The sequence below is a fragment of the Arvicanthis niloticus genome, chromosome 9, assembly GCF_011762505.2.
Source record: "Arvicanthis niloticus isolate mArvNil1 chromosome 9, mArvNil1.pat.X, whole genome shotgun sequence".
Lineage (NCBI taxonomy): Eukaryota > Metazoa > Chordata > Mammalia > Rodentia > Muridae > Arvicanthis > Arvicanthis niloticus.
The window spans coordinates 23,048,542-23,066,403 of NC_047666.1; the positions used below are offsets into that span (position 1 = coordinate 23,048,542).

The 17,862-nt window shown below is 49.7% G+C and overlaps 1 protein-coding gene across 2 annotated transcripts in view; it reads right to left on the reverse strand.

Annotated features, from left to right (window-relative positions):
* Tet3 (tet methylcytosine dioxygenase 3) overlaps window positions 1-3,630 on the reverse strand; it is a 95,154-nt gene extending 91,524 nt beyond the window's left edge. For both annotated transcript variants that reach the window (XM_076939964.1, XM_034511365.2), the window contains exon 1: window positions 3,328-3,630. In XM_076939964.1, the coding sequence (XP_076796079.1) occupies window positions 3,328-3,630 (303 nt within the window). The remainder of the gene's footprint in view (window positions 1-3,327) is intronic.
* Between the last annotated feature and the right edge of the window lie 14,232 nt (window positions 3,631-17,862).

Below are 17,862 nucleotides of genomic sequence, written 5' to 3' on the forward strand. Positions count from 1 at the left end.
AGAAGGTATTGGATCCCATTACAGATGGTTGTGAGCCACCATGTGGTTGCTGGGAGTTGAACTCAGGTCCTCTGGAAGAGCAACCAGTGTTCTTAACCGCTGAGCCATCTCTCCAGCCCTGCATTTTCTTACATTTTATCCTTGTAACATTCTGAGAGATTACCCCATCTTAAACCTGAGAAAACCAATGCTAGAGGATTTTACTATGTCCCCTTACAGTGCCTCCTACCCAAAGCCTACTGAAAAAGCCTGCTTTTATTATTAAAGTGAAGAGAATGTAAATCAAGCAAACTCAGACACCAGACTAAGCTCTGGATTTTTCTGGAACTAGGAATGAAGACCACAGTAGAGATACAAACTCCTTCAGATATGTTACACCTACTGCCAACACAGAGAAGCTCCTGGAACTCCATCTTTAATCTTCAAATTCTAAACTACTGCGTCCAAGGTTTCTGGCACACCCTTCCCAAAGCCCACTGGGAAAAAAGAAAGTCAAGTAGAGAAAAAAAAAAAAAAAAAAACCAGGATAAGCTTTCCCCCTCCCATGCCCATGGCCCTTACAAACAGCACAAAAAGAAACCCCGAAGGCAGCTGGGAGAGTTGAGTCAGGATGGAGTTAAGGATGTCCAGAGGACTAGAAACCCCAAGGATACAAACACAAGCAGATGGTAAGACTTCTGAGAGCTGGGCAGTGGTGGTGCATGCCTTTAATCCCAGCACTTGGGAGGCAGAGGCAGGCGGATTTCTGAGTTCCAGGCCAGCCTGGTCTACAGAGTGAGTTCCAGGACAGCCAGGGCTACACAGAGAAACCCTGTCTGGAGAAGGAAAAAAAAAAAAAAAAAAGACTTCTGAGGCTCTGGGAAGGGAGTGTCCCCACCATACCTGAATGTCGGGCCAAAAGAAAAAAAAAAAAAAAAAGACCTCACCAGTCCTGGGACACATTTGGTCTGCTAAGCACTGTGAAGATCTAATGATTAAGGTCACTGCGGTCCCCTGGGGCTGCTAAACACTTTGCTCAGGTAGAGTCTGTCAGGCACATCTCAGCCCTTGAATGTGCCAGCGACAAGCCCATTTGATGGAGTGTCCTCTAGATAGCTTTCTAGCCTTTATGAGCAGAGTTTTTGTGCTGTCTTGTTTTTCCAAAGGAGAGTCATTAGTTACCTTTTTGTTGTTTTTTTTTTAAAAAAAACAAAAAAAAAAAAACAAAAAAACAAACAAGCCAAAAAAAAGAAAGAAAAACTTTGTTCAAAGTTTAAATATCAATGAGAAAGTATCCACACTTAGACCACTGCTCTATTTTAAAAAAAAAAAGTCAGGGTCACCACAAAGATAGTGGGTAAAGGTGCTAGCTGCAAAGCCCGAGGACCCAAATTTGATCCTCTGAACTCACACAGTAGAAGGAAGTAGACTGACCTGGCGCTGTCATCTGACCTCCACATAGGCATCGTGGTGCAGAAATACACACAAATAAACAAAATAGTTGGCCTTAAGAAAAAAACAAACAAACAAACTCTTCATTGTCCCCACTACACTATGTCTTCAGAAACTGGGGGCAAGCCCTGGTCCACAAATCTACGTGTAGACCCTGCATCCTCGATATCACAAGGTGTCCAGCTATGTTTTTCCCTGACCTAGATAGAGTAGCCACCAACCATGGTGATGTCTGCTTAGTGCACAGACCCAGGTCCACAGTATCTACCATGACCACTGGACAACCTGGCCAGAGGCTTTCACAAGAGGATAGAGGTCCTGGCCTCATTCCTGACTCCTTTAATTTGGGTATATCTTGTTGTTGCCAAAGCAGGCACTTAATGCCATCCACAAGTATCACCAAGAATATCTAGCCCACGGGGCTTGGCATCTTTAACCTTGAGTCTACCAGAGGAGTGAAGAGAGATTCAGGATGGGAAAGGGAAGCACACATTAGGAAGATGTGCGACACACACTGGGCTGATCTCACAACCAAACATCAGCTCTTAGGCCTAGCTCACCCTCTAAGAAATGACCTGCAGGGCATAAGGTGAGCAGCATAACTCTACCCGACTCCAGCAGCATAGATGGGCTGGACACTATTGCCTCAAGGATGGTGGGGGCAGGGGTGGGAGGGTGGGGCTGCCGACGTGATGCAGATGTCAACTTCAGCTGGTAAAGGTAAGTAGGGAACTTGTATTCGGCAGGTGGACAGAGGGAGTTAAGGAACAGAATGCCCTGGCAGAACCTGCTTCCTGCCCCTGCTCTTGGACCTTTCTTTCTAGCCGAACGCCTACCAGCTGGAGGCGCAGCTCCACACTTAGCTTCAGGGAAATCCCAAGTGCATGTGGCACACCCTGCACAACTTCAGGTAACCTCACGCTCAGAGCCCAGCAGCTCCTGGCCTAGCTGAGGGGGTTTTGAAGGCCAATGAGGACAACTCCATTTCCCCCAAAAAAAAGACAGGCCCAGAGGCCAGAATAGTCTGGGTTCTTGGACAAATTAGTGGCGGGGCTCGGAGCCCTGCAGACGCGCGGGCCTGTCTCTGTCCAGCGCCAGTTCCGCTGCCTGGAGCAGCTTCAGCGGCTACACGCTCCGCTCTGCCTAAAATCTGCTCTATTGGCTGGTCCCAACTCTGCTGTCACAGCCACCACCAACCTTGTGTGGACTGTTCACCATCATAGTAGTAGGGAAAAAACCAATACAGTCACTGTCCCTCCACTCCTCCCCTCACCCCCACATCCCCAGTCTTCCTTCCCTCTTCTACGGTAAATACTGAGAGTTCTTGACATGACAACACTACTATGCCAAGCCTCTGTGACCTAAGTATCCCATACCATTGAGAACCCCAATCACATGTGTATTGTGAAATTCTTTGTTTTAGCAAAAAAAAAAAAAAAAAAAAAAAAAAACAGGAACCCAAGGAACGGCTTAAGGAGAAATTCCTCCCATCCCTACCATCTGGACAGCAGCCAAGCCGTCGTCACTCGGGAGTTTTCACTCTAAGTTCATCCACCCCAGTCTCCAGTGTCTCACCACTACCGCAGCCACCCATCATACATCAGTCACCTTACAATCCACCTCAGGCTTTGAGTGGGAAGACAAACTTTTAAAGCTCAAGCTAGACATCTCTCTCCTGTACCAATTGTAAACATCCAAGAATAGAACCCAATCACTCTCATACAAACCGTCTTGAAAAGGAACCCTCCGGGCTTCCAACAGCAGTCTGTACTCCAAAGGAGACCAAGTGACCAAGAACGGGAAGACAGGCCTAACTGGCTGTGCCTTTCAAACCAGACCCTCGTGATGACAACAGCCTCGAGCAAGGGCTCAGGAGCCTAGCAGAGGCCCACTTACCTCCTTAAGAAGCCCTGCTTTTTTCTTCAGCACCTCACACTTGCGGAGTTTGCAGATCTGGTGTGTGCGTCGATTGGTGCAGCTGGTACACGACCCACAGTTTTCCAGCCGTCGGCAGGGATCGCAGGTCCCACACCGTTTCCTTTTCTTTCGCCCATCTCCACCCCCTCGTAGTTGGGTCTCACTCCCAGCCATAGGAAGCCCAGGCCCCTGGAAGCCCCCTACCATCACCTGGCCCTGCGGGAAATCATAAATTCCTGGCAGGTCCGGTTGGACCGCCAAGGGCACCTGAAACTGGCTCATGATGTTGCTGCTGTTGCCAGGGAGGGGGGCATAGGTGCCAGGTTAAACTACTGTCCGGTCTCCTGCTGCCTGCGAACAGTTCCTTCTCTCCTAAACAAGTCTACAAGGGTGAAGACAAGGAGCTTCTGCCTCTGGGATGGGTGCCTCTTCTTAACCCTCTTCACCTCCTCTGCAGCCGGCACACAGGGCTCCTTCCAGGACCAGTCTCCCACCTGCAGGGCCCCAGGATCTGGGGCAAGACAGTGACAGCAGCAGCCCCCAGGGAAGATTTCATCTTGGCTGGGTGGGTTCTTCACCCTCACCCACCCGGGGCTCAGGCATGAGGTGAGCCAATGGGTGTGTGGTAGGGCAGATTAGGGTGAGGAGTTTCCTCCTGACACTTCTCCCTCCCTGGGTCAGGATGATGGAGAAGGCTACGCTGCCTGAGAGGGGAAAAAGACACAGAAAGAGGAAGCGCATCACTCGGTGCTCAGGGACAACTTTCACGTGTTATCTCTTCCTGCTTCTGGGAAGAGAGAAAATGGGGGAAGCCAGAGTCTGAGTCAAACGAAGTCCTCCTTAGAACCTCAGAGGGAGGTACAGGGGACCCCCATGGCGGGGGGTGAGGGTGCACAAGGTATTCAAGGGGATGAGGGGGTGCTCAAGGTGGGATTTCTGAGAAAGTTGCTCTGTGCACACACACACACCCCCTCACACACATACATCTACTGGCTAGTGAGTTTCACTAAAATCCACAGGCAGCCCCTCACTGGGGGCCGCAGGACCTTCCCCGAGGGAACAGAGCTTGCAAAATAAAGTTTGCAGAGGCTCGCTCATTTGAGTGGACGGCGCCCCAGGCGGCCTAGAGGTGGGGGGCGCGCCCATGGGGAGTCCCGCGCCGGCTACCTCGCCGCGCCCCAGGAGTCGGAGCCCCGCGGGCCACAGAGAAGGGCGACCCGCGCCACCAAGGGGTGCGGGGAGGGGGCGCGCTGGGGCACAGGCCAGGCTGCGCGCGCCGCCACTGCCGCCGCTGCTCCGGCTCCTTTGTTCTGGGGCCTCCGCTGCTCCGCTCCCGCTGCACCGCAGCCCCCGCCCCGCCACCCCCACCCAGCAGCACCGCGCGGCCACCCGGAGCTCCTTGCCGGCTCGCTGGCTACCCTGCTGCTCCCACCACGGCCTTGCCACGGTCCCCGTGCCGCCCCTCCCCCCACGCGCTGCCCCTCCCCCACCGCGGAGCCGGAAAGCCACCGGCTGCACCGACCTGCCCGCCGCCTCCGGGGCGGAGCGCACAAAGGGGCAAAGTTTCCCAGCCTGCCGCTGCCACCGCCGCCACCGCCACGGCCCAAGGTGTGCGCCTCCGGGAGCGGGAGCGCCCAGCCCAGCCAAGCTCGCTGCGCGCGCGGAGTGCCCCCCCACCCCGCCCCAGCCCTGGCCAAGCAGGGGACGGCGCAGGAGGAAGGAAGCAGCGGCGGCGGCCGCGGCGGCAGCAGCAGCAGAAGCAATGAAGGCGGCCGCGGGACTCCCCGCCCCCCGCGCGCCGCGGCACGTGCTCGCCCGGGGACTCCCCCGCCCGGGAGGGCGCGCACGTGCGGTCCCGCCGAGGCTGGCCGCTAGGCCCGGGACCGCGCAAGAGCGGAGTTCCCAGGGAGGGAGCGATGCGCGCGCGGGCCACCCGGGTTTTGCACCTGCAGCGCCTCCCCAGGCCTCGCGGAGGGGCCCTCCTGAGACGCGGCTGTCCCCGCGGGCTGGCCCTTCCCTGCCCTCCGGCGGGGCCCGCAGCCCGAGCTGTCGAGGAGGGGCGGGGCGGGGCGCGGACCTCCCCAGCTAGGCCCTTGGCCCAGCCGCCTGGGTGTCCCCACTTCCTGCCACTCCCTGCGTGCTCGGGACGGCCCCACGCTCGCCCGGCTGCCCCGAGCTCGATCGACCCCCTTTCTCCTCCGCTGCTGCCTCTCAGGCGGAGGCAGGACAATAGGGGACATCGCGCGTTTGCGTACCGAGTCAGCCAGATCGGCAAGAAGTGGGTGCCCGAGGGCAGAGACCGAGCGCCAGCTGCATGGCATCCGCATGAGGGTCACAGCCGAGCGCCCTGCCCCGGTCGACCCCAGGGCTCTGCCATCGCCAGCCTCCCCGGCGCTGCTCTCGGGCTCTTTAGCATCTAAAACAAAGACTAATCCGAGACCCCCGCCCTGCCTCCCAGAGGAGAGGGAAGGGGCTCGTTGCGGAGAGGAACCCAGACAGATTCGGGATGGGCTCAGTCCTCGCCGAGGCCTAAATATCGCAGACGCTTTGAAAAAGTCACCCTGGGCTGTGTTCTAGGCAGGTTGGGTAAGGGACAAGATAGATACAAGAGTATTTCCAACTTGCCAAACTGTCCATTTTTCTGTGCTGATTCGCCCCCACCCCTCACCTGTTGTTACTGGCCAAGTTGAAATTCCAGGTTAAATTAATTCAGCTCCACCCATCTGGTCTGACTGCCAGACTAATGCCCGTAGCTGCCTTGCACCTACCTGGGTTGCTGTGGAGAAGGGTAGGTCTGTACCCTCCCTACACAAGGGCAAGTCCTGGCAGAGACAGACACAGGGTGAACTAGCCCGACCAGTTTGGGCGGTGCTCACCCAGCCAGGTACCTGGCAGGCGTCTTCATCCACTGAACCTAACATCTCAGCCAGAACTGGAAAAAGAGCATTTGGACGACTCTGTGTGTGTGTGTGTGTGTGTGTGTGTGTGTGTGTGTGTGTTGCGGGGGGGACGGCGGGGGGGACGGCGTGCTGAGGGGTTAACTGATCTCAAACCGCGCTGTCCACTGTTCCAGAAAGCAGTAGACAGTTAGTTGAAGCTGCTGGAGTTGTCTGGGACTTCCCTCTGGCACGCCTGATATTTGACAACCTGTTCCACAGTCCAGCTTGTCAGCTGAGTGGGTGGTGAACAAGGCTACAGCACCTACTTCCTACCACGGAAGGCCTTTGGAAGTACCCAGAGTTTCTGACCAGGGAAGCTAAGAGTAGAAACGGCAATATGGAGAAGTTGTGGACTTGGCACACATAGGCACTCGCATATGCGTGCGCGCGGACACACACACACTAAAAAAATAGGTGAATGATTAAAAATGTTTGTCTCTTAAGTGGTTACACTCCTGCTGATAATGCAATTTACCATCTTCCTTTCGCCTGCCTAGTATTTGATAGACGGACTGGATGTGAGGTGAAGGAAGTAGCTGAGGCATTAGAGAAGTCTGGCTTCCAGACCTGCCTCTAGCACTGGCAACCTTGAACTGGGTACACACCATCTCTCAAGAGAATCCAAATAAAGTACTTAATATCCGTTTCACTGAGTGACAAATGATTCTCATTGTTAACGATAGAGCAGCTTTGTGAGCTAAATACTGTCATTAGGTCAGTTGGCTACCACGTTGTGGAATCAGAAGCAGAACAGAGCAACTTCTGATTTGCCTGGGTAATTGGTGGCAACAATTAACCAATTCACTTTGTACCTTTCCTGGACCTTTCTGGCTTAGGTAACCTGATGGAGTGCTAGTGTGTGCTGTTTGCCAGGACAGAATACAGGGATGCCTACAGCCAACCATGTGCAGTGAGCAGAGGAGGCCAGACTACCCAGTTCATAAGCAGAGCTCAGGTGTGCCCTCCCCCCAACCTTGAGCTGTCCTGAAAGACCTTGTTTACCACTATAGACCAAATAATAGGACTTAGGTGGAGTTACCCACCTTGGCCGCAAGTACAACCTGCTACAGGAACTTAGAAGAATAGACTGCCCGATGAGCTTGCCATGAGACATCTCCAGCAGTGACTAAGGATGGGTTCCCCCACCCATCTCCAGCAGTGACTAAGGATGGGTTCCCCCACCCATCTCTGGCTGCAACAAGAAGGGGTTCAGTGGGGCTTTCCCTTTAAATTGAAGAGCTGAATATTAAACTTCGAGCCTTGATCAGAGAACTTTGTCTTGGCTTCATCTTTCTCTTGCCCTCCGTCCTCTTTTTCATTTCCAGCTTCCCCCCCACCCACCCCACCCCCACTCAGGAGAACCCAGTTGGTCTGTGGCCACAGGCAGCTACACTCAGGGGTCAAAGTGTGAGAGGAAAGAGGTGTCAGAATGAGCCTTGGGACACATCAGCTCAAGAGCAACCAAGCCGGGTGACATGAATTGAGCCACCGGAAAGGAAGGAGCCAGGCCTGGCTAGAGAACCCCCTGGCAAGCCTTCGCAGTCACTTTTCTCTCGGGAGCTTCACAGCTCTGTTGCTTCGTCCTGACCCTGTTTCAAGAATTCTTTCCCTGAGAAATAAAAGTTTGCTCCTTCTTCCTACGATCTCAACAACAAACCAAAGCACAGTTACGCCAAGGATTACCCTGGGAGCCCATAAGAGTGCTGGACTCACAGAATATTGTTGAGGGATTACTGGCAGGAACATGACTGACCACAAAGCAGCAACTGCACTTCATCCAACAGGAATGACGACTTCAACAGTCAGGAGGAGGTCCCTTCGGTTAACTTTACCAGCTTATATACTCTAGCAATTAGGGCAGACTTGACTACAAATGGCTGGGAGGAGGGGCTTGAAGCTCAGGTGAGGAATCAATAGCCCTCACCCCCCACTTCTAGGAGGCAATGTCAACAATCAACAGCTGGATCTTGACAGTCTATTGCAAGCAGGCACAGTTCATCTGATGCAAATGGTCATTTGTTTTACTCTCAGGACTTAGTTCAACAAACATACCCCTTCTATCTTTCAGATTCTTGAAAACCCTTCAGGTCTGGACATAAATGCCAATTCTCCCAAGAAGGTTCCAGTAACTCAGGTGCCAGGTTCCTCCCACTTCATCCACACTCCATCCAGAGAACAGTTATCAATGTTATAGCTGTTTGCATATTTCCTTTCTAGACACCAGACCACCAGACCAGCTCTAAAGGGCCAGGACCACACTGTTCTTTCTCCTCTGTCACCTCAGACCCAGCACCACATCAGCATGTGTTGAAGGAAGAAAAGAAAACAAAAAAACAAACAAAAAACAGGTCAATAGCGCCAATTAATGAAGTACCCCGGAAACACTAAGGATCCACAGGCTTCCAAGTGTCCTCCCTGACTAGTGTCCAGCCTGCCCAAATCCTTCAGGGGTGCCTCAAATGAAGTCCGAGGTGCTCAGGTCTCTGCCTCAGGGTTTCCAACCTTCTGTGCAGTGGCTTTATTCCCACGCTGCTCAGGCCTGAGGAGCAGCTGAGGTAGATGATAAGCAGGAATCAGAGTTCTGTTCAGGGCTCTTTGATAGCTGCGGTCCTTCAGCTGCAGCATCCCTCTCTCCTGGGAACTTTTGAAAAGTTCACCTTAACCTATTCCACCAGAAACTCTTGCAGTCTGGCCCAGCACTCTCTTAACAAAGCCTTTCACTTACCAAGTCTTTAAAAAAAAAAATATGTGTTTACTTATTGTGTGTATTATATATGTGGGCACACACATACCACAAGTGTGCATGTGGAAGTCAGAGAACAACCTGGGAGAGTCCATTCTCTGCTTCTACCTTGTGAGGCCTGGGCATTGAACTCTGGTCGTCAGGTTTAGTGGCAAGCACCCTTAACCACTGAGCCATATTGACAGCCTTACTGATGACAAATTTAAACAATAGACTAGAGGAAGCAGCTGGGAAACAAGTTTAGCACCTGATTAGTGCCCGGCCTTGAGATGCTTAGGAGAGAATATCAGGTCTGATCTGTGTGTCTCCTGTAGGAAAGTGTGCTCCAACCCTGCTTCAGCTGCTAGGCAGGCTGGACCTGGGCAGGAAAAGAAGCCTTAAGGCCAAGAAGATGGTAGGCTGACTTCTGGATGTGGCTAAGCAGTAAATAAGCTTCCGCTCCATTGAGGAATTGAAGTTAAGGAAGTGAAGTTGACGTTGACTTGGGATCACAGCAAAAGGGACGGACGGGTACCATAACTGGATGTGTGTGCTCGTGTATCTTGTTCAAGAAGAGATGGGGGAAGGGGAAGGACACATGGCTCAGTGGAAAAAGGCACCTGATGTGCAAGCCTGGTGACCTGAGTTTGATTCCCCAAATTCCCAGGAAGGTGAAAGGAGGGACATGACTTCACAGAATAGTCCTCTGACTTCACATGTACACCTGCCGTAAGTGTCCCCGATAGAATGAAACTGTAAAACTTAAAAAGAAACCATTGCTTCACTGCCCAGTGAGGCAGTACTGCTGGGCTTGCTGAACCTGCAAATACCTAAGGTGGCTAGTCTCAGAGGAGGCTCGCTCACCTCGTCTACAGTCAAGTGACGTGTCTGATTTGGTGAATGTGGCTTTGGATATGGACCGGGCCTGGGCTTGCTTGGTTTTCTCCTTCTCCTTTTCTTTTTAAAATGTTGATACTGACAATTGAAAGGCTTGCGTATCAAGTGCCTTTACTCACTGTGCCATCTCACAGGCCTGGCTTGCTTCGTTTTCAAGATTAAACACGTTGGGAAATTTACTTCATTTTGGATGTTACTTCTTTGGTCATATATTTGGTTTTGAGGATGTGATTGGTCACGTATTTCATTTTAGGGGCGTGTTTAGTCTTGTATTTCGTTTTGGTGGTGTGTTTTTTGTTTTGTTTTGCTTTCTGTTGAAAGATTTATTTATTTTTATGAGTTATTTTGCCTGCATGTAAGTATGTGCACTGTGTGCATGCCTTGGAGCTGGAGTTACAGACAATTGTGAGCCACTTTGTAGGTGCTGAGACTCAAACCCTGGTCCTCTACAAGGGCAGCAAGTGTCTTAACTACTGAGCCATCTTTCCAGCCCTTGCTCATGTATTTGTTAAAACAAAACCCCTCTGGTCAGCATTTGGTATTTGCACAGAGTTTTCCCATTTCAGACCACTCCCATACACATTGTTCGGTGTGTAGATGGATCCCAGAAATTTTGAAAATGGTACTTTCCTTTTGGTACAGCATGGTACTTTTTATTGTTTTAGAGATAAAGTTTCTGGGGCTTAAAGGAGTAATGGGTCCAAAGTCAGTCGATTACAGAGTAGCAGGAGCTGCTTTATAAGCAGACTCCTGATAATCACACTATGGCTGACGTGGCACCAAATGGCTCCTGAAGAAAGGTGGACTCACTGGTGGGGTTTATGGGGGTCATGGGATGTGTGTGAGGTTCACTGGTGGGGTTTATGGGGGTCATGGGATGTGTGTGAGGTTCACTGGTGGGGTTCATGGGGACATGGGATATGTGTGAGGTGAGGTTCACTGGTGGGGTTCGTGAGGACATGGGATATGTGTGAGGTGAGGTTCACTGGTGGGGTTCGTGAGGACATGGGATATGTGTGAGGTGAGGTTCACTGGTGGGGTTCATGAGGACATGGGATATGTGTGAGGTGAGGTTCACTGGTGGGGTTTATGGGGGTCATGGGATGTGTGTGAGGTTCACTGGTAGGGTTTATGGGGGTCATGGGATGTGTGTGAGGTTCACTGGTAGGGTTCATGGATCACGGGTATTTGTGAAGTTCTAGACTATGCTTTTACTTTGTGGGTTTATTTTTTTAAAAAAAAAAAATTTTAAAAGATTTACCAGGCTAGAGAGATGGTTCAGCAGTTAAGAGCACTGACTGCTCTTCCAGAGGTCCTGAGTTCAATTCTCAGCAACCACATGGTGGCTCACAACCATCTGTAATGGGATCCGATGCCCTCTTCTGCTGTGTCTGAAGATAGCTACAGTGTACTCATATACACAAGTCTTTAAAAAAAAAAAAAAGTTAAAAAAAAAAAGATTTACCTATTTTTATTTTATGTGTCTGTGTTAATGGCTCCAGGCAGTCTGTGCCTGGTGCTGAAGACCCCCATACTCAGGAGACCCTTCCTCAAGTCTCAGGAAATCACGACCACAAGAAACCATACCTGGATGCAATCAGCAGAGGCTTTATTAGGGAAGTAACCTGGCAGACAGCGGTCTCACCACCACTCACACAGGAGTAGAGTTCGAAGGCAGTCAGTCCGAGGAGGGGTTGTTCTTTTTTTTTTTTTTTTTTTGGTTTTTCGAGACAGGGTTTCTCTGTGTAGCCCTTGGATGTCCTGGAACTCATTCTGTAGACCAGGCTGGCCTCGAACTCAGAAATCCGCCTGCCTCTGCCTCCCAAGTGCTGGGATTAAAGGCGTGCGCCACCCGAGGAGGGTTTTAAAGGGAAAAACCACAAACCAGGGTAGTGGGGAGGGGGTGAGGGGTTGTCAAGGTTACAAAACATAAAAATAGTGGAACAATTCAGAGGTACTCACCCTAAATGATTAGTGTCATGTGGAAATCACCCTGCATTCTTCTCAAAAATGTGGTTTTTACCATGCCATTGTGTCCTACCCTGCCATTTACCAACTACTTCAGATTAACTATCTTCACTGCTTCCGGCTATAGCCCCACCTAGGTGGCTTGCATCTTTTATCTGTGGTCAGGAATGCCTTCCTGCTTTGGGCCTTTTCCACCCATAGGCGGGCCTACTGCCTGAGGCTTGATTCAAGGAATAATGTCCTCCACCCAGAATGTGCTCCAGGAAAGTGAAGGCCTGAAATCTTTTTTCAGTTCCTCATTCTGGAATCTGCACTTTTCCTGCTCAGGTCTAAGGCAAAAAATCTACACATATTTCATAAAATGGCCTTTATAATTTTTCACTCTACAGTGCTTGAGGAGGTTAGAGGAGGGCATTGGATGCCCCAGAGTTGGCGTTACAGGAAGCTGTGGGTCACACTGTGGGTGCTGGGAACCAAACACAGGTCCTGTGCAAGAGCAGCCAGAGCTCTTAACCACTGAGCCATCTCTCTAGTCCCAGCCTTTGTGTTTTATAGCAAGCTTTGTGACTACATTCTGAATCTGACTTGACTAGAATAGACTGTGTTAATCTCAAGGAGAATAGTGAAGAGGTGAAATCACCTGGAAATCTTCCAAGCTGAGGGGGTCTCAGCAGGATAGAGGCTCTTCTTGACTGAGGAACCCGGGCTGACAAATGCTTAACATGGAGAAAGACTTGGGCGCCTCCACGTTTGATTGACAGAATCAGTTATGTCTAGTAGTAATCAGTTATCTGATGCTACAGTAGCAAACAGTCCCTGGATTTCAGTGATGGTACAGGACAAAAATATGTTAGCTGGAACAGAAGATGGCTCTGTATGTACTCTACTTACTGCTCAGCATGGGGACCTGACATACCCATAACCCCAGTGCTGGGGACAACAGAGACAGGACAACAAGCCCAGCCAATCAGTGAGTTCCAAATTCAGTGAGAGACACTGTCTCAAAAAAAAATAAGATGAAGGGGCTGGAGAGATGGCTTAGCAGCTAAGACACTTGCTGCTCTTGGAGCTCTTGTGGAGGACCAGAGTTCAGTTCCCAGCACCAGAGCCCAGGCCGCTCACAACCGCTTGTTGGTTTAGTCATTGTTTTGTTTGTGTTTTGGACAGAGTTTCTCTGTGTAGCCCTTGCTGTCCTAGGACTCATTCTGTAGACCAGGCTGGCCTAGAACTCAGAGATCCACCTGCCCCAGCACAGTGAGTGATGGGATTAAAGATGTTTGCCACCACTGCCTGGCTGCTCACAAACACTTGTCGCTTCAGGGATCCCCTCCTGGCTACCACAGCACCTCTCCACACACACCCTCCCCGCAGTATACATAATGTAAAAAATTATTCTTAAAAATACCTAAGGTAGAGAGTGATAGATGAAGGCATCTGATGCCCATCTCTAGCCTCCACATAAACATCCACCACGCACACACACGTGCACACATGCACAGCACACACATGCACACACACGCACACATATGTTGTTTCAGTCAATGAGTGAGGTAGCTCCATGGATAAAGGAACTTGCTGCCAAACCTGATGATCTGAGTTTGATTCCCAGGTCCTTCATAGTAGAAGAAGAGAACAAACTTTCAAAAGTTATCCTCTGACCTCCACAAGTGCTGTGGCATGTACACACACACACACACACACACTCACATGCACATACACACACAAAATAAATAAAGATGTCATTTTTTCCAAGGCTTTTTATAGTTCAGTCACAGAACATGTACACTGTAGGTACATTGTAGTGGGAGACCTGTTTCCACTGTCACCAGTGACCCAGGCTGCTGCAAGTGGACACATCTTTCTTTAACCTGGAACATGGGTGTAGGGCATGGGGCACTGGCCCTAAAATTTATCTTGAAGTGACAGCCATCACGTCTGCCTTCACTGACCAGTGCAGATCCCGGTAGGAAGTACAGTAAGTACACTCTTGCTGTTTGCCTGAAGGGGTGGGACATTTATCTGGCTAATGGCATTGGGAACTGATGCATGCACAGGGATGTGTGAGGAATGTGTTCATGTGACCTTTCCTGACCCTTTTGAGGACAGTGCTCCCTCCTGAGGATGCATAACTGACATTCCCAGAAGCACCTAATGGACAGTCATTCCTTATACTAGAACAGCCTCAGAGATCTGGACCACTGGGAAAGAAATCTGAGTTAAGGGGAAAGATGGTGGAAGAGGTGAGTGGTCACAGGGCAAGCTGAGCAGATAGCAGCATGTGGACAGAGAACACAGCAAAGGGCTCAGGGTGTCTGAGACCAGGGGCTTGCCTGCTGAAACCTCCAAAACAATACAGCTTTGGCAGAGGCATTTCCTGCCTTGGACAAGTCCTGGGACCAGGTCTGAGCACACCAGTCCTATCACAGGAGTGACTGTCCCTGCTTTACTCACTGGGCTGTGGATAGGACCACGCCAGAGCCAGTTGCTAGCGGCTGCCTTAGGGTAGGATGTCAAGCTACAAGTAGAGTGATTGGTTCAAAGGCTGTAGCAGATATGTAGGTGAGAAGAAAGAGAGTTGTGGAGCAGAGGTGGAAAGAAATACGGAGAAAGGTTTAGGGAATGGAGAAAATCCACGGCACAGAAGCTGACTGGTCAAAGGGGCAGGAGCCCAGAGGAGGAGCCAGGCTGAAGAGAGAACGGCCACACACAGATCCAGGAAGGAAGTGTACAGGTAGGGTCACACCTATGCAAGGAGAGCAAACTGGCTGGATCCAGTGCTATGAGCTGCTTCTGGGTAAACATTAATGTTGAACCCTCCAACAAGGTCTGAGTTTTTCTGTTTGGTTTGTTGTTGTTTTTAAGACAAGGTCTCTTGTATCTCAGGCTGACCTTGAACTTGCTATGTTACTGTGGATGACTTTGAACATCTGATTCACCTACCTCCATGCATGCATTTTGAAAGAAACTTACAAAAGAAGAAAAGGAAGAAAGAGAGAGAGAGAGAGAGAGAGAGAGAGAGAGAGAGAGAGAAAGTGTGTACATGATAGGGAATGGGACAGACAATAAGTATCACATAAAAATGGTGAAATTCAGCTGGACAGTGCTAGCCTACACTGTTAATCCCAGCACTTGGGAGGCAGAGGCAGGAGGATCTCTGTGAGTTCAAGGCCTGCCTGGTCTACAGAGCAAGTTCTAAGACAGGGCTACACAGACATATATGTGTCTCAAAACCAACCAACCAACCAACAAACAAACAAATCAAAAGTGCTCACACTAAGAAATCCAGTTCTAGATGTCACGCTAGCACTGTTCCTGGGAGAGCAGTGGTCCTATCATTGTTCTCTGCACGTTCTGAGCCAGGGAGGAACAACCCCAGCCCATGTTGTCCTGTCTACTCATGTCTGCTATAGGACTGGATTAATGGTGGTGAGACTAGGCTATGACCCACTGCCACCGCAGACTACAATACACTGTGAATTTTAATGTCACCTTGTGGGAAAGCATAGAAGTACTAATGAACCAAAATCTGTAAGACAAGAAGCAAGAGTGTCAAAGGCATGAAGAAGCCACAGGAGAAGTAGAGACTGGCTACCCAAACAATACCATGCAGTGGGCCACACTCACAGGCAGTCTGCAGCAGGTCCTGCCCCAGAACCACGGACCCTCAAGGAACCTCATGGCTTTGTAACAGGAAATGCAGTGGAGGCTCAAAGAAGAAGGCTGCCCTTGGCCAAGAACCTTCTCTGGAAGCAAGCAGGTAAATTGCTTTATGATGCTCCAGGTGGCTTCCTGGCACTTCTTGGATGTGGGCACCAATGTCAACACAGGCAAAAACTTTAGGATTAGGGTTGCCAGATGTAGCAAATAAAAAACATAAGACATTCAGTTGAATGTGACCCTCAGATAAAACACAATTCCTTTATGTGGAGAGTATATCTACATGTAGTCAATCACCCTGCTCAAGACAGGGTCTCTTGCTAAACCTGGAATTCACTGATTGGCTTGAGTAGCAGCTGGCTAGGCAAATCCCAGCAGCCTCCTGTCTGGGGCTCCAGGCCAGGAATTCCAGGTGCACCCACTTTGAGCTTTTCACAGGGGTGCTGTGGCTCCCGACTCAGGCCCTCATGCTTGGATAGCAAGCATTTTACCCATTGAGCCATCTCCCCAGCCCCCACCTTATTTTTAAATTTAGACTAGAAACAGAGTTGCATTATGTTAGCGTAGAGGTGGGGCAGTCTTCGGGGCTATATTGTTTGCTTTGTTAAATGTTTGGCTCTACAAAGGCGGGAGTGGCAATGTGGTTCTACATTATTCTGTGCGCATGGTTAAGGAATGTATATTGTTAAAGTAACGCTGTTTGGATCATTCCCAGTTGGGTTACTGAAGGAGATAAACTGTTTCTTTGTCCAGAGTCATACAAATCCTACTTAACCAGACAAACGGTCTCCATGTAAGCAGGCACCCATTCAGTGAGATCCACAGAAGAAAACGGGCTGGTTATTCACCTGAGTAGGTGATATTTCTAAGTATACAATCAAATCCTACTTTACATCAACAGCTTACATTAAAAGATAAAAGATTTGCCAAACAAATGGACAGGAAACATACTATATACCTAACAGGTAGGAAGAAAAAGAACACCAGAGAAGAAACACCAAGGACCAATAAAGGTGTGGTTAATAAAATATAATAGCTGTATCACAGTCCAATACATTCATATTCCATAATTGTTTTATATTTTTCATTGTTCTTTAAAATTGAACATTTGGGTTTCTAGAGGTTAGGGGTTATAAATAGATCATCCATGAGGAATCATGTACCTAGATTTTTATGTATCACTTTCTTGGAAGTGCAGGCACTTAGATGATATAAAATATTTTTAAGGTATTGCTAAGCATTCTTAACTCACTTTCCAGAAGTATATACAAGTTTATGATCTCATGAATGGTATACCTGGGGAAAGGAAAATGTTAGCAGGATGTAGAAAGAGAGAGCATTCAACTATTAGAGTGTAGGCCGATCTTGCAGAAAACTTGAGTTTGATTCCCAGCACCCACACTGGACAGCTCACAATTACCTGTAACTCCAGCTCCAGGAGCTCTGACATCCTTCTATTGTTTACATAGATGCCAGCATGCAAACACACACACACACACACACACACACACACACATCTGTCTGTCTGTCTGTCTGTCTTTGCATACTGACTGCAGTTTCCCCTCCCTCTTTTTCTCCCAGTCCCCCCTCTCTCATCTCCCTTCTCCCTCCCCATTCACTCTTCTTCCATTTCTCTTCAGAAAAACAGGCCTCCCTTGTATATCACCCAGCCATGGCATATCAGGTTGCAGTAAGACGAGGCACATCCTCAGACTATTAAGGAGGAAATAGGTAGCCCAGGAAGAGGAAAGGGTCCTAAAGACAAGCAACAGAGTCAGAGACAGTCCCTGTTCCCACTGTTTGGATTCCTACACAAAGACAAGCTACTGTAACATATGTTTAGAGGGTTTGGGTATATCTGAAGCTGGCTCCCTGGTTGTTGGTTCAATCTTTGTGACCCCCTATTGAGCCCAGGTTAGTTGATTCTGTGGGTTTTTTCTTGTCTTGTCCTTTCCTTTCCTTTCCTTTCCTTTCCTTTCCTTTCCTTTCCTTTCCTTTCCTTTCCTTTCCTGTCTTGTCCTGTCTTGTTTTGTCTTGTCTGTTTTTTCAAGACAAGGTTTCTCTGAGTAGCCCTGGCTGTCCTGGAACTTGCTCTGTAGAACAGGCTGGCTTTGAACTCAGCCACCTGCCTCTGCCTTCCAAGTGCTGGGATCAGAGGTGTGTGCCACCATACCCATCTCTCTCTCTCTCTCTCTCTCTCTCTCTCTCTCTCTCTCTCTCTCTCTCTAATTTTGGAGGCAGGGCTTCTTTGTATAGTATAGCCTTGGCTGCACTAGAACTAGCTCTGTAGACCAGGTTGGCCTTGAACTCACAGATTCATCTGCCTCTGCC